This window comes from Mya arenaria, chromosome 5, assembly GCF_026914265.1.
Source record: "Mya arenaria isolate MELC-2E11 chromosome 5, ASM2691426v1".
NCBI classification, from domain to species: Eukaryota; Metazoa; Mollusca; class Bivalvia; order Myida; family Myidae; genus Mya; species Mya arenaria.
Window position 1 is genome coordinate 48,453,322 of NC_069126.1, and position 14,592 is coordinate 48,467,913.

Below are 14,592 nucleotides of genomic sequence, written 5' to 3' on the forward strand. Positions count from 1 at the left end.
CCACCAATATGTCTTCCACTTGAAAAGCTATTTATCATGGATTGAACAATGGATATTTTACTTTTGGTCACATCACAACTTACCATCAATATAACATACACAATAAACAACTGTCATTTACACATTTACAGTAATACTATGTAACATTCAACACAATTTGTTTGCTTCTCATCGATTGTCATGATGTTTGTTAAAGGCCTAGTGTATGGAATGTGTGTAGTGTTCATCCCAAGTTATACATCCAGTTATTATTGTCCTTGGGCCGTATCAATATCAAACTCAGATTTAGCTTAGATATAAGAGTACATCAGCGTATTTTGATTGGACTGTGAATAATTGACCAATGCACTGAATGGAATCACTGATGCATGACTAAGGATAATGATTATATTGAATAAGGCATCAGATGTAACAGAGACAATTTCCGGTGTATTTTTACTAGCTAAGTGCCAAAAATGTTTGTGTTCAAAGAGAAGGTATATACACTGTGGCATTGATCTTATCTGTAAAGGTCCTTCATACTAGGGTCAATGCACAACCAAAGCAAAACCTTTGGTTTGGGAGTGGGTCACAGTAGAGAAGGTTTTAACTAGTCTTCTAACTGAAAAAAACAACGGTATCCCAACTAGAGGCGACCGCTACGGATAATCGTTATCGATTGGGACATTTTCTGAGGTTGATTCCGTCTGTGAGGCTTCGCTGTCGCCTTCCACGGTGTCATCCAACACAACGTCCGTGAACTTCCGGAGCCGATGAATGGCAGCAGACGCCACGTCAAGGAGCTCCTCTGTGACGCTCTTCCGGTGTGTGACCGTCACCAGTGGTCCCAGGAAGTCGACGCTCTTGCGTTTTTGAACTGGCATATTGAAAAAGTAAAATTTTGTATGTTATATGAGAAATGTTTAAAAGACACATTACTAAAGCTGGTAAGGAATAGACCGATTGGTCGCTCGGATAAATAACTGGTTTGCGGGTGCAAGTATGTTTGGATAGGAACAACCAAAATTGTCTTTTACTGAGAAATATTTCTGAAATAATAGTTATCAAGTTTACTCAAGGAGCGCATTCATCAATTTACCTAAACAAAATATTGGCAAAATCGGCATACAAATGCCCATGGCCATTGCACACATGGTCATGGTGATAATACACACATGTACAAACACAAAAACTTCGAATAGAACAGAAGGGAAATAATAATAACTCTCGAGCGATGGATAAAGTACACAAACATGAATATTTTACTTTTACTATATATGTACCATTTTGTCGGTGAAATCCTGAGCCAATAATTGAGAGGATATGACAACCACCCAGTTGGATTTCGTTGTTATCTCCGTGGGCCTTCATTGACTTGGAGACAGCATCACAAACGTTCTGTATGTTACTACCCCTTATACTGTCTGAAAAAAGTAAGGATTATACGATAAAACTTATGATGTATGATAATGTATCTAGTTGTTTCTGCTGCATTTGATTTCACTTACATTATCATGAAAATTATTGAAATAACCGCATTGAATGTTATAATTTAACAATACCGAACTTCTTACATATAGCAAATAGTTTTTCAATAACAAAGTAATATACACGGTTGTGTTTATATGTGGATAAAATTCATATATGATCTCTGGCTTAAAGCATGGTGTGAAGCCAATCGCTTTAATTTCTATTTAAAGTTTTGGCCACTAGATATACTAGATTCAACATCATAAATGAAATACGAATGAACCTCTGTACAATTTCAACCTAGCTCTATATTATCAAATCCCTCCTTACCAGCTCTGCACATATTTTCGATTGCAAGGAGACAGACGCCATGTAGGTGGGCGTGGCAGGGATGCGTGCGCATACATTCCAGTACAACCTCTAAGCAACACAGCTCTTCTAGCGTCTCCATGCCTTCGACTGCAGTTTGAATAATGAAACATACTATATATGGTGTTAAATATGACGAATTTTCCTCTCAAACTCTCTTATCCATAACACGTCTACATTTCATCGAATACCCAAGCTAAATATATAGTTGGCACTGTGTTTTTTTTAAAAATATTCAACTGATTTGAATAAAAAAAAAAAGATGAGGTTGTATCTTAAAGTCCAGTCTTTGAGTGACGCTCCGCGTATGCTATGTCAAGTTTTTTAAATAAAGTAAACCTATAATCTTAAAATAAATGAATGTTTATTGCGTGTTTTAGTATGTTGTTTGTATTTTCTTTTGATCCTTGTGTCACATAATTAGATCATAGTATTTGCCTGGTCCCTAAACGTTACAATTGCATATACATGCGATGTGACATCCTGATTTATATGGCTTGTGTTGTCCGTACTTTTAACCATTTGGTGTCGTTTAAGTTAACTGTTAATGATATGGTGGCTTGAGATGTCGATAATCCTTTCATAAAGAAAACTATAGTGTATATTGGTCATAAACTAATACTACAATATCATAAGTAATTATTTGTATTGGTAACGAGTGAAATATCTCATAAATAGATGTACATCTAAGGTTGTTTTAATGAAACTTACCAGATCCGGATAGGTAAGAGATGGTTCCACAGCCTATAGCCTGTATGTCCTCGTTTAAGATGTATTTAGTCATAGTGGAGACGAGAGATGCCAGCACCCCTCGGTTAAGCAGCTTCATGTGCTCACCTGAAATATATCATACTGATGCACCAATCAATGAGACTATGACAGTGGTTGATTCATCATATGCGGCATTTCGACCAAAACGGTAAGACCGCCACCAGGATATATATAGATGTAAGCGGGTTCGTTATGACTGTTTCTGTTATGGACGTTTTGACTGTTTAGTCACGTGATGTCATCCGGGAATCTTGAAACGTTATTCGCCATCTTGATCGATAGTTGTGTATAGTCTTCGTCAACGGTAAATATTGGTTGGGTTTTTGGTTTTTGTCAATTCGCCAATATGAGTCCGTTGTATTGCACAGGATTTTAATGTATCCAATTGACTTGTAATTGTTCTATAAAAATACTGGTTTACACCGACTGTCAAAATTACTATTGTTGATTCTATCACGTCATTCTTTATCTTATTTACTATTGCATATCAATGTTTACAGTACAGAATTTACACAATCAAACAGGGTGTTGTCAGTAAGCTCAAACAGTCAATTCTATGAATTTGTAAGCTTAGTTCTGGTGAAAGTGTGATGTATACTATTGGTATTTAGTAAGTATTTGATATTATATGTTAATTTTGTGCTTAAGACTGTACCTGGTACATCATAGTTAATACAGAACATGAAACTGTCTTGAGTAGATAGTTACCATTGTAATATTATCAATGGCATCATTTGGTCATATTAGATATCTGGACTAAATATTCCTCGTTCCCTTACAGCCGCATATCAGTAGAGCAAGTCTGGGTATATAGAGACTAGGCTATTTATTTATTTAAAAGGGATATTCGAAGGCCCGACCCCGGAGATTTTGACAAATATTCCTGCTTTAGAGTTTGAATTTGACAACATTCTTTTGAAATTGTCTTTATTCCTCAGCCCTTTAGAGGAGAGACGACAGCACGTTTTGGCAGTCCAATTGCATATGCACGAATATACACCAAGATTTCCAACAATATAACACTAGTGCATCAATGACTTTATAAACAGTCTCCGTACACCTCGACCCGTTTAACAGGACGTGTGTTTGCTAGTTACTGGATAATCATGTTTTGTCGGACAATAGCCTGTAGCTAATGTTACTCTGTTTAAATGTAACCGACGTAAAATAAGATGATATTATCTTATCCTATCTTTTTGATTACAGATTAGAAACTAAGTGTTTTGATTGGTCTGTATATTTAGCTGACCAGTTGGCTGAATGGAATCAATAATGCATGTCTAAGGAAAAGGATAAGAAATCAAATAAAAGTTTTAAAAGATGTATTTCTAAACAGATGAAACGTACTTTTGGAAAATATGTACAGGGCCAGTGTTCAACATAATTCCTTTCCTTATATTTTGACATGCCTCAGTTATTCTATTTAATATATTGCTCAATTAATTTTACAGTCAAATCCCCATATATCGCCCATATAATAAGGTTACACAGCAAACAAATGGTCATTTAATGCCTGCACATAGCAACAAATAATACTTTTAAATAAAGCATGGATCAGTGACCTACCTAGCACAACTTGAGCCATTATCTGACACCCCGTCACCTGAATTTCAATGTCTTCGAAATCCTGCATTATCTGGGTCATGGTTTCCATGGCAACCGAGGTCACCAGTTTTCCACATTCCGTACCTGCAAAAGAAAGCTTTATTTTATAAACCAAAGTTCTCCATACTTTTAAAGAAGCTCATCTGTGTGGTTACACTGCACTCGAGGCTATTTATATTCAGCAACAATAAAGGGGGTTACATTCAGAAATGCGATCAGTTTCAATTGCATTTTCATTGAAAATCAAAACGTTTAAATTATGCAGCAACACAAAATGTAAATGATATTAATAATGCCAAACAACCACAGACCAGCCTTGAGCGCGTTCTCGTAGAATGAGCATAGAGCTAAGGCTACTTCCGTGCTGAGAGAGTGTTGCTGGCGAAGGTAAAGTAGGCTCGACTCGGCGCTACCAAGGGCAACGGTGTTCATACCTGAAATTTATAGGTGACATCAAGCGTGTTGGGCTTAAGCAAAGCTTTGATCTATTACGTGTATAATCAAAATGGGAACTTTCTTGTGGCCTGTTTTTAAACGATGTTAGGTTAAACATAAGCTTGTCAGAACGGGGAATGCACCATCATATATTTGAGTATTTCTTATCCAAAATAAGTAAAAACATTTTACATATCCATGAACAGTGTCCTCAATCCGAAAAGTAAAATTCCTGGTGATGAAACTATGAAATTATTGTCATGTTTAAGAAAAGAATAATTATGTGTTGTTGTCGAAATATATTTTGCGTAAAAGTATTCCAATTAGAAAGTGTCTTGTATATAAACAATGTTAAGAAATGTTTAAATCATTCGTATTTCTATTTCTACAAAATAGGTCACATTTTATAAGTGCATCTGTTGAAATGCCCTAAATATTAAGAAATACGAGGCCAAAACCAAAACTTCCATATGTACTGCAATATCCTTGCTGTTAAAAATTCTTCCTATCACTCAACGTGATTGTTTAAACAGGTTTATTAACATTTCATATCTGTTTATAAATGTAAATAAAGGTGTGGCAGAGCCGAAAACATCCGGAAGATGAGTGTGTGTTTTTTTGTGTTTAGTTATAAATTGGCATGTATAAATTCATTATAAAAAGATAATTTGTAACATAACGAAATTGGAAGGCCTTATCTTTTATATTAATTAAAAATCTTAAGTTGTATTTCATACTGAATGCCATTCGTATGTTATGTTTTGTCCGAAATTTATTTGAACACTTAAACACGTTTTCCATGAACTTAACTCTCTCACCTCTCCTGGGCAGGTTAGCTAGGCATGTGCAGCCGAACGCCATGATTTCTGAACAATTGGGGAAGTTCCTCAGTGACATGGCGATCACAGATATGCCGCTTTCCTCCGCTATCCACCAACAACCTTTGTCTGTAAGTACCATGTTCAATGTAAAAGTATACATTAAATAAAACAGATCTCGGAGCCCGTTGACTCAATAATATGTTGGTGTCATTTTAAAAGAGTGTACGTACTGACAGAGGATTTAAGTTGAAAACTATACTGGAAACAGTAAGACAAACATTTTTGGCATTGAAAGATTACAAAACTTGCTACTTTGCAGTAAATGTCCGTTAAAAAAGTATAAAATGCAAATTACAATATATTCACAAATTGTGTACTTTTGCCAAAAGTTTTGATCATTTAATATACATTTAATCCATATTAGAAATTAGAATTTCATTACTTTTTCAAATGACACCAACATTGTTATTGGTCACCAAGCATCAACATTAACATTATAGGAAATGGAACAATCCAGTAATAGCTTATTTGTGGGTCGGAGAATCATTAAACGGATTCGTTACCCCATTTAGGGTTATCAGCAAAGCCCATTTCTTCTACACAAACACACTGCCCTAATTTCGCGAACAGTCTGAGTCATTTAACAGGGTTAAGAAACACAATTTATTTGTTGGTAAAAAGTGTTTCAAGTTGTCTGTTAAATGAGTTTTGATACTTTAAAGACATTAAGTATGGTCTTGATAAACTTTGTTTGGGCTTATAAAAATAAGCTGAAGCAAGAAATTCACCTATTACGATTAAGATGATTTGGAATAATGGAGCATTGAGATTTACTGCACTTTATTCCTTGTATAATACCAAACATAAGTGTGATTAAAAAAACGTTATACAATATTCAATACAGTGTTACCTTGCACGATCAGTTCAATATTCCTAATGTGAACAAGGTGTAACATTATACAAGAAATTTGATCCGGTCTTCGCCTTTTTCTTTGTACTGTTCGGTTGTGCTATTTAATAACACATTTATCTAAAACTGACAACAAAACTTTTGTTGAACAACTTTCACACAAAAGTGTTACATCGTGCTTTATATATGAATGACCAGAACGTTTTAAAATGTAATGTATTTTCTAAATATACGCGCCGTTTTCAGTTTCAGTATGTTGTCCTCCGTTTAACATTTTGGCCCTGGTTTTTAAAGTAGTCTACAATCACTGATATTGGAAATTCATGTTTTTCCTAGCCGTTCAAATACCCGATAACAACATGATATCTGAGAACAATCTTCACTTAATATGCTATAGATGTGATTAGTCGTAAATTCATGCTGCGAAAGTGTGATGGTTATTATTGCCTACTTACATTGATTTTGATATGAATATCAAAGGAGTCTTTTCTGATCTATTTTCTTCTGCCGTGTTCACCTTTGGTAGATTTTGTCATGAAAGAAAGTGTAACGAGAGTCTATTGTAGCATGCAAACTTCATTTCATCATCATGGGCAGGCGCTCCGGAGCATTGAGAAACATGCTTTGACTGAAGAACAATGACTGCTTGTTAAGCGAGCATACCCGATTCCTGTAGGTTGCACAGTAGTTTCAGCGCGTTCAGTGTGATTGTCTCGTCCTCCTTAAAGGCCGCCATGGCACGCAGTGCAGCATGTACGCCCCCGTTCTTCAGGATTCGGAACTTGTTGTCTGCCACTGAAATGTTTATAGCAGAGTATTTAATATGTAATATTATAATTTTAATTTTTGTTTGTTTTACAATGACTGTGAAGAAAATAATATTCACTTATGCTAGGCAACTGTGTTACGCGAGAGTGGTGTCTTGTCTTGTGATTAAGACCGGAGAATCCGGAGTTTACCGTCTTATCTAGCTTGTTGAGCACTAACTGAACTCATATGTGCCCGGGTCGGGAATCGAGCCCATTCGAGTCCGTTTGTATTGGTGGAAGCGAGCGTGCTAACCACTGCGTTTACCGACCAACCTATTCATACTAATAGTACACTGCTCTTTTTAGATGAACGATATTCTAAGCAGTATTTAAATAATCAATGTTGAAAAAAGATAACCCTTTTTCCGTTTAGAATGTATTTCCTAAATAGTGCATATTTTGACATATTATGAATTTCTGTGCAAAATAAGCAACTTCTTTATGGATCTCCGTTATTTATAACACGAGAAAAGAGATAATTTCTGAGAAGGCATTGCTTGATAATTTGACAAATACAGAAAGATAAATGTCAAGCATTTGTCTTAATTATGTTGGTATATAGCTCGCGTTCAAACTTAGGCAGGAGTGTCCTTTACTTAATTAATATGCGAGCAAATCATGGAAAATATAACTCCATCTACGTATCCAAAATAAAGGTGTTAATGGTATTACCTCGTTCTGTAAAAAAATGATGTTTATTTCAAATTAACACACCAAATATGCCACAAACATCCGCTTTTGACATTTAATTGCTGCTAAAAAGTAATAACAGTTTTGTATCTGCTTCATAACTCATTTTACGTCATATGTGGGAGGGCTGATTTGACAGCGGAAGTGGTTAATTCATTCCAACCCTGAGACGGCTGGGACTCGTTCGTCGTAGTAGCTTATTTGGTCAGAAAACAAGAATTGCAATAACAGACATTGTGAGTTGTTTGTGTTTCCTAAAACAACACATTTCTCTCCTTTTTTCATCCTATTCCATATGGCATGCGCATACAGTTATACTTTATTTGCGTTCCTTTTTGGCACATCCTTTTTCCTAGTCCCTCTTGTAAATGTTCAATGTGTAAATAATACCTTTTTGCTTTGAAAAATAGAAGAAATTGAGAACTATAAGATGTTGCACTGAATATCTTTTATCCTTTGTCTTAACGGAAAAGGAGTTTTGTTTTCAGTGGGATGGCTTACAACCACTGGACAAGATATGGGATTCAAATACCAGAAAAAGATTTCAGCGGATTACTTTGACTGAAATAACAACTTATTAAATTTAACTACATGGGCTAACTTCTAATTATGATTGTGTAAATTTATATACCATTTGTCGAACACATACAACTACTTGTGTTTTTATTTCGGCAAGTATTTTGTTTAGGTGTTACGACTTTACTTTTTCATTTTTTTCAATTAACATTCTTTTACAGTGATAGGTGTAATATCAAAATAACATGATACATATCATACCTCCTCTAAGCAATACTTGCAAAGTATTTTTCCTATCATGCCAGATTTATAATAAGTTTTATTTTGTTTTTTTACAAACTACACATCGATGTACAAAGCTGCTATTCCCTTGTATATTTTGCTACTTCAATGTATATGATTACCCTTTAAGTAATACTGTTGAAACAACTAACCATTTTACAGTGGTATATCAACTAGTGGAACCGTGCGCGTGTGGACTGGCCGTACAGCCGGAAAAACTTGTTTGTGTTATCACTGTTTACGATGCTCTAATCCTATTTTCCTATTTTTATGTGTATGCATGCTCCAATATGTGTTCATTTTAACATATATACATTTATTTCCAGGTCACAAGCTCATTGTTATTGTTATTTGATATGTTATGTATGTTTGTTATTCATGTCGGAAAATAGCTCATTAAGCTAATGTTTCTTGTTAACACATACCCGACTTTAAATAAAGATTCTTTATCTTGTATGGTAAGTGCCATTTCCGAAAGTATACCAAGTATGGTAATGCTGTTGCATGACAATGAAATACATGGTATTTTCTCTTCAAACGTAACTTCGTTTAAACATTAAACGTGAGTGGGAGGGGCGAAATTCAAAGGCTATATGTTCCCCATAACTTTTGCAGATATATTTGTAAGGGTCATGTAGCTATTGGACTGTATGAACGGGTTCTTCTACAGGCCTTACATGCACGATGTATCGCCTATGATTTGGTTTCAAATATTCCTGGTATTCATACCTTGTATACCAATACTTCATAAAGAAGCGTACCTTTTGAAGATACATTTGTAAGGGTCATGTAGGTATTGGACTGTATGAACGGGTTCTTCTACAGGCCTTACATGCACCATTGCATCGCCTATGATGTGGTTTGATATATTCCTGGTATGCATACCTTGTATATGAATATCCCATACAGTAGCGTACCTTTTGCTGATATATTCGTGAGGGTCATGCAGCCAGTGGACTGAATGAGCGCGTTCTTCTCCAGCCCAAGCATGCATGAGATGATGGCTTCCGAGGCTCCCATATCCTCCACATAACGCCGGAAATTGTCTGAAACAAAAATGGAAATGAAACATTTGATTGATTGATGACATCCTTATATTCGAAATAAGACAGCAAAACTTAATTCGTGACCATATTTACATCAACAATTTACAATACAGTCCTTCACTACAAAACTTGAATTATGTACTCTCAATGTGAAAACACTTTGGACGGTGGGGAACTGTTCGAGAAAAAATTAAATTCAAGGGTTACATCAGAACACCAAATTAACAAAGGTTACAATACAAAATCTAGTTTAATATAAACTAAAAAAATGTCGCTGTCCAGTGTAAACAAATAGTGTACCTTAATCTATACCGATATCTATGTGTATAACTAAGTTGATGGTAACCAATTAATTAGTAATGTTTGAAAGTAGGTATTAGGTAAATAATTTGGACATTTCTTGATGTTTTCTTGGCAATAATGCAGTAGAATCAAACTAGTATCCTTTTTCATATCGACGCATACAAAAATTCGTCACAATTCTACATCTATATCACAAAATGGGTACAATAACGCGATACGGAAATAAAAATGACACATCTTCATACAACTTGATAAATAAAGTATAATTTTCTTTACACATTTCTCGTCTTTAAACTCACCATTGACAGCTAGGTTTCCTATCACCTTGCAGCTGTGGAGCTGGATATCCACGTTGTCGTCGTACTTCTTCATTAAATCTATAAGTTTGCTGATGCCGTCATTCTTCACAACGTTCACGTGTACGCATTCTGTAACCATGAAAATATTAGAAGGCTCAAAATCTGTTCGAGCTGCATGAACATGAGCTAGCGTAAAGTAAATACTTCTTTAATACTTTTTTGCAGTTTGTCATCGGACTTAAATACGGTAAGCTAATACATTCTGTTATTGAGGTGATTCCCAGGTGGGAACGGAATAGATTAAAAAAGCATAGCTGATAGCCTTTTGGCTAGACATAGCAAATGTTAAAAAATATCCTTGACAATTGTAATGCATGTTATTGCCTACGACAGCACCGTAACGTCATGATGACCTATATGACGAACCTCTGACGGCAACCAGCGTGCTGATTGCGTAACAGACATGTTCAATGAGTTCTACATTCGCCATGAACATCTGGGTACTGTCCAAAAGCAGCACAAGGGCCGACCGGCAAGCATCCTCCTCAAGTTCCGGTGCTGAAAATTATCTATATATCACTGAGGCATTAAATGCAGGGTTTGTTCATTTTGTTTTGAATATGTTTCTTTAAATCATTTATTTTTATTCGTTATATGACAATTAAAATGATACTAATTAAAATTAAATGGGGTCACCAGGAATAAAGATATTACCAAATGCTCAATGAAAGAGTAAACTCATTTGTACATTGGATACCTTCATTTGACCTTAAGCATAAGCCAACAAGTTGCCTTTCCGTATTTAATAGCATACCGATGACCACGAGGTTACAGAGGGCCCAGCAGCCATATTCCTGGATGGCCAAATCTTGCGGAAACGACGTCATTGCCTTGAGCAGCATGCCGAACGCGTCAATATTTAGAAGTTCCATGCAGACACAGTCTGAAATTATTTTCATAACATTGTCTGTGAGATCATATCTTCAAGGACGCGTCTAAAGGTGGTCCCTGAAATTGATGTTAGAAGGGGCACACATTCGGTGGGTAGGGGTTGTTGCACCTTTGGACCTCAAGAGCCATACGGTATAAGGTTTAAATGTATTAATAGGGGTCGAGGTCTCCATTTTAAGTGCGGCATCATCTTATTAATCCGCAAGTGCGTCTATCAAGAAAGGGATAACATTAGGTGCTTCCTTCGCGCTTGATATAACGGCTAGTAGAAAATACAGTTTGACTGTTCAAATTAATTTATTGATGAAGATATTTTGGTTAATTTGGGGTTTGGCGGTGTTGATGTTTACGTTGTGTGTTTCTCGTTTAAAAACTTATTAATATCTGCTTCATGCAAAGCTTGATTATATAAATGGATGCCAAAGGGGCAAGCCAGACTAAGATCATGTTATAGGGCATACGTCACATGCATACTATTGATGACATTTTAACAGCTACTCAGGTATCGGTATTTATTTTTATGATACCATACAAGTTACAGGAACAAGAGTTATGGTCATAATGTAAGCGACATCCTGTTAAGAGGCCTACGGCATGACCAAAAAGACACTGAACGAGAGATACAAAGCGTACAAACAACAAATACAAAATACTCATGCTTCAAAATAGTTTCGTCAAAAACATGATGGTGGCCTTGAACGTGAAAGGCGAGTTCACTTTGGGCTTAAGCTAGTTTTTTTCAAGCGCAATCCCACACTTGTCCCACCTGTTATCAGTACTTTCCAAATTTAAAATAAAACCCTAATCTGATATACCATTACCTTGTAGACAATTAAGATTCAAGCTTACCGATTAATATAAACTGAAGTGCTCAACTGTTTTACGTGATTGCCTTGGGCGACCGAGATACGATTTGGAATGATTGACTATTGCAACAGTGTTACATTATGATACGCATACTTTGGAAATAAATGTGATCTGGGACGGGTAAGTCTAAAGGATACACTATTTGACAATATCAACATTAGTATACAATAATACGAAACCAGAACATGTGACAAGTTTCCGATAATATTGTTTGAAAAAAAATGTAAAAATGTAGAATATGACCAGATCCTGAAAGACGTTATAGGAGGCTTATTTAAGGTAAATATGACCCCAACTTAAGGCTTTTAACACGAATAATATAAACTGATAAAGAACCTCAATTACTCAACTATATCACGTGATCGATGGATGTCAACAAAATACAATGTGGAACGATTGAATACGGTGTTGCACCATTTGCATAATACGCATACTTTGGAAATGAATGTGATCAGGGATGGATAGGACAGTGCCTTGACTAAAGGATACGGGATTTGACGTTACAAGGGGGAGCATTTCAGAAAACCCAAAATATTTGCTTTTAAATTGTCCGGCGTGTTTTGGGTCCCAAACAATAAACATTGGTAAATTTAAGGCCAAATGGTGCCATATGGTGTCATTTATGCATATGCTGACATGCAAAACTCACTTGGACAATAGAGAAGGAAGTGGATTATCACTTGTTGTACCGAAACGGGAATTCAAGGCACTGCCTTACCAAAGCGGAAGCACCGCTGTCTGTTTCCCCTCAAAGACACGAGGCTTGGCTCCTTGGCTTGGAGCTTCCAATAACTTGCTATATTTTCGCTACTATCCTTATACGGGTCATATATTTCAGCGCCTGTAATGTATCCCTCACAAGATGTTGTTTATCAAATATATTTACAGTCGAACCCCGTTGGCTCGAACTCCCAGGGACTGGCGAAAATACTTCGAGCGTCCCAAAATTCGAGCCAAGCGGGATTGTTAGCCCTCAGGATAAAAAACCGGTCATCTAAATCAAGTTCGAGCCAACGAGAAATTCGAGCCAAGCGAGTTCGAGCCAACGAGTTTCGACTGTATATTTAAACTCCAAGAAATATTCCTAGACAAGATAACATGAGTAAAAAAATCAAACAATGTTAAACAGTGTTGCTTGATACTTTCACTTACAAATTCATTTTCTTTAATGATATTCTATAATTGTTATTAGTATTAAGCTATACATGCTACTTTCATTTTCAGATGAAAATGTACCAGCAACAAAATAGCAACTCTTTTTTACTCTGATTTATTATGTTACCTACCCGCCCTTGACAAGCTTGCAAGTGCCCAACAACAGCTTTGTTGTACTTCCGGGTTAGTGATATATGACGTCATTGCTAACATCACAGCGCTCGTGGCTCCAGCTTCGGACACAGCCTGGCAAGTGTCGTCTGCAGAAATGGATGCATTTTTAAAATGTACGTACAGAAGACATATTCATGTTGTTATAGATGGCGTCGAATGGATAAGAAGCGAAAATCAATAAAAGTATATTGTAATTCTTCAGAACTGGATCTAGATTTAAAAAAGGCAGAGTGCATATACAAACAAAGCAAACTGCCTAAAATTAATGTGACATTGCTTGAAAAAGGAAACCGTATACTAGTTAGAGAAAGCTACTCAACTTTACACAACGTTTAATTTACTTTGATGTGCATACCGTATAACAAAATATACAAATATATGCAAATTTATTCAATTTCAAATATATATTATTTTTAATAAAACGTTCAATATTCTAAAGATTTAACCAAAAACAAGACGGATATGAGATGAGATGAAACTGAATTGATGTCCATAAAAACAGTATTTGGCTTAAGTCGAGGCAAACAGTCACTAATGTTACCGATTCATTAACCGCTTGCTGTGTATATGCGCTCCCTATAGTGCAAGAATACTAAACAAAAATGTTTGTTAACGTGAGCGACTGCATGCCTGCAGATCTGCTATTATTTATTATGGGTAACACAGATATTCAGTGCGGGACAAAGGAGATGACTACGAACAATATTGTAGTAGGTGTGCATCAAGTAAATGTTCCAAGAGAATCAGCAGGTACAACATATTTGAACAAAAAAAAGTTACCCAAATGTTCACTACTTACCGTGAGATGCTAACGTTCCTAGCGTTGTGCAGCAATGTTTGAGGAAGTCGACGTGTTTATCGTAGCGTGACATCATTGACAGGATACTGTGGACATCTCCAACGTACATCATAGACCGCGCAATGTCCTCTTTCATAAAATATAAATTCATGTCTTGTTTGTTGTGTAGTTGTTTTTGATTCCTTAAAAAAACATGGTCGGTGAAAACATTTTAAAATTAATATTTATGTGAAAAACTACAGAAACAAGCTCAGTAGCCAAAGGTTTAATCATAAACTGCGTTTTATAGCGACATTATAAACGCTTGCTATACTACAAAAGCAGGTATGCCTACGAGCAAT

At 35.9% G+C, this 14,592-nt stretch overlaps 1 protein-coding gene across 1 annotated transcript in view; it reads right to left on the bottom strand.

Annotated features, from left to right (window-relative positions):
* Positions 1-638: 638 nt before the first annotated feature.
* Positions 639-14,592, bottom strand: part of LOC128235759 (uncharacterized) — a 55,337-nt gene continuing 41,383 nt past the window's right edge. The window contains exons 14-27 of the mRNA XM_052950558.1: positions 14,252-14,380; positions 13,410-13,538; positions 11,120-11,248; positions 10,732-10,863; positions 10,306-10,434; positions 9,575-9,703; positions 7,024-7,155; positions 5,448-5,576; positions 4,491-4,628; positions 4,156-4,278; positions 2,530-2,655; positions 1,780-1,908; positions 1,263-1,403; positions 639-856 (exon numbers count right to left, since the gene is read on the bottom strand). Coding sequence (XP_052806518.1) covers positions 639-856; positions 1,263-1,403; positions 1,780-1,908; positions 2,530-2,655; positions 4,156-4,278; positions 4,491-4,628; positions 5,448-5,576; positions 7,024-7,155; positions 9,575-9,703; positions 10,306-10,434; positions 10,732-10,863; positions 11,120-11,248; positions 13,410-13,538; positions 14,252-14,380 — 1,913 coding nt within the window. The remainder of the gene's footprint in view (positions 857-1,262; positions 1,404-1,779; positions 1,909-2,529; positions 2,656-4,155; positions 4,279-4,490; positions 4,629-5,447; positions 5,577-7,023; positions 7,156-9,574; positions 9,704-10,305; positions 10,435-10,731; positions 10,864-11,119; positions 11,249-13,409; positions 13,539-14,251; positions 14,381-14,592) is intronic.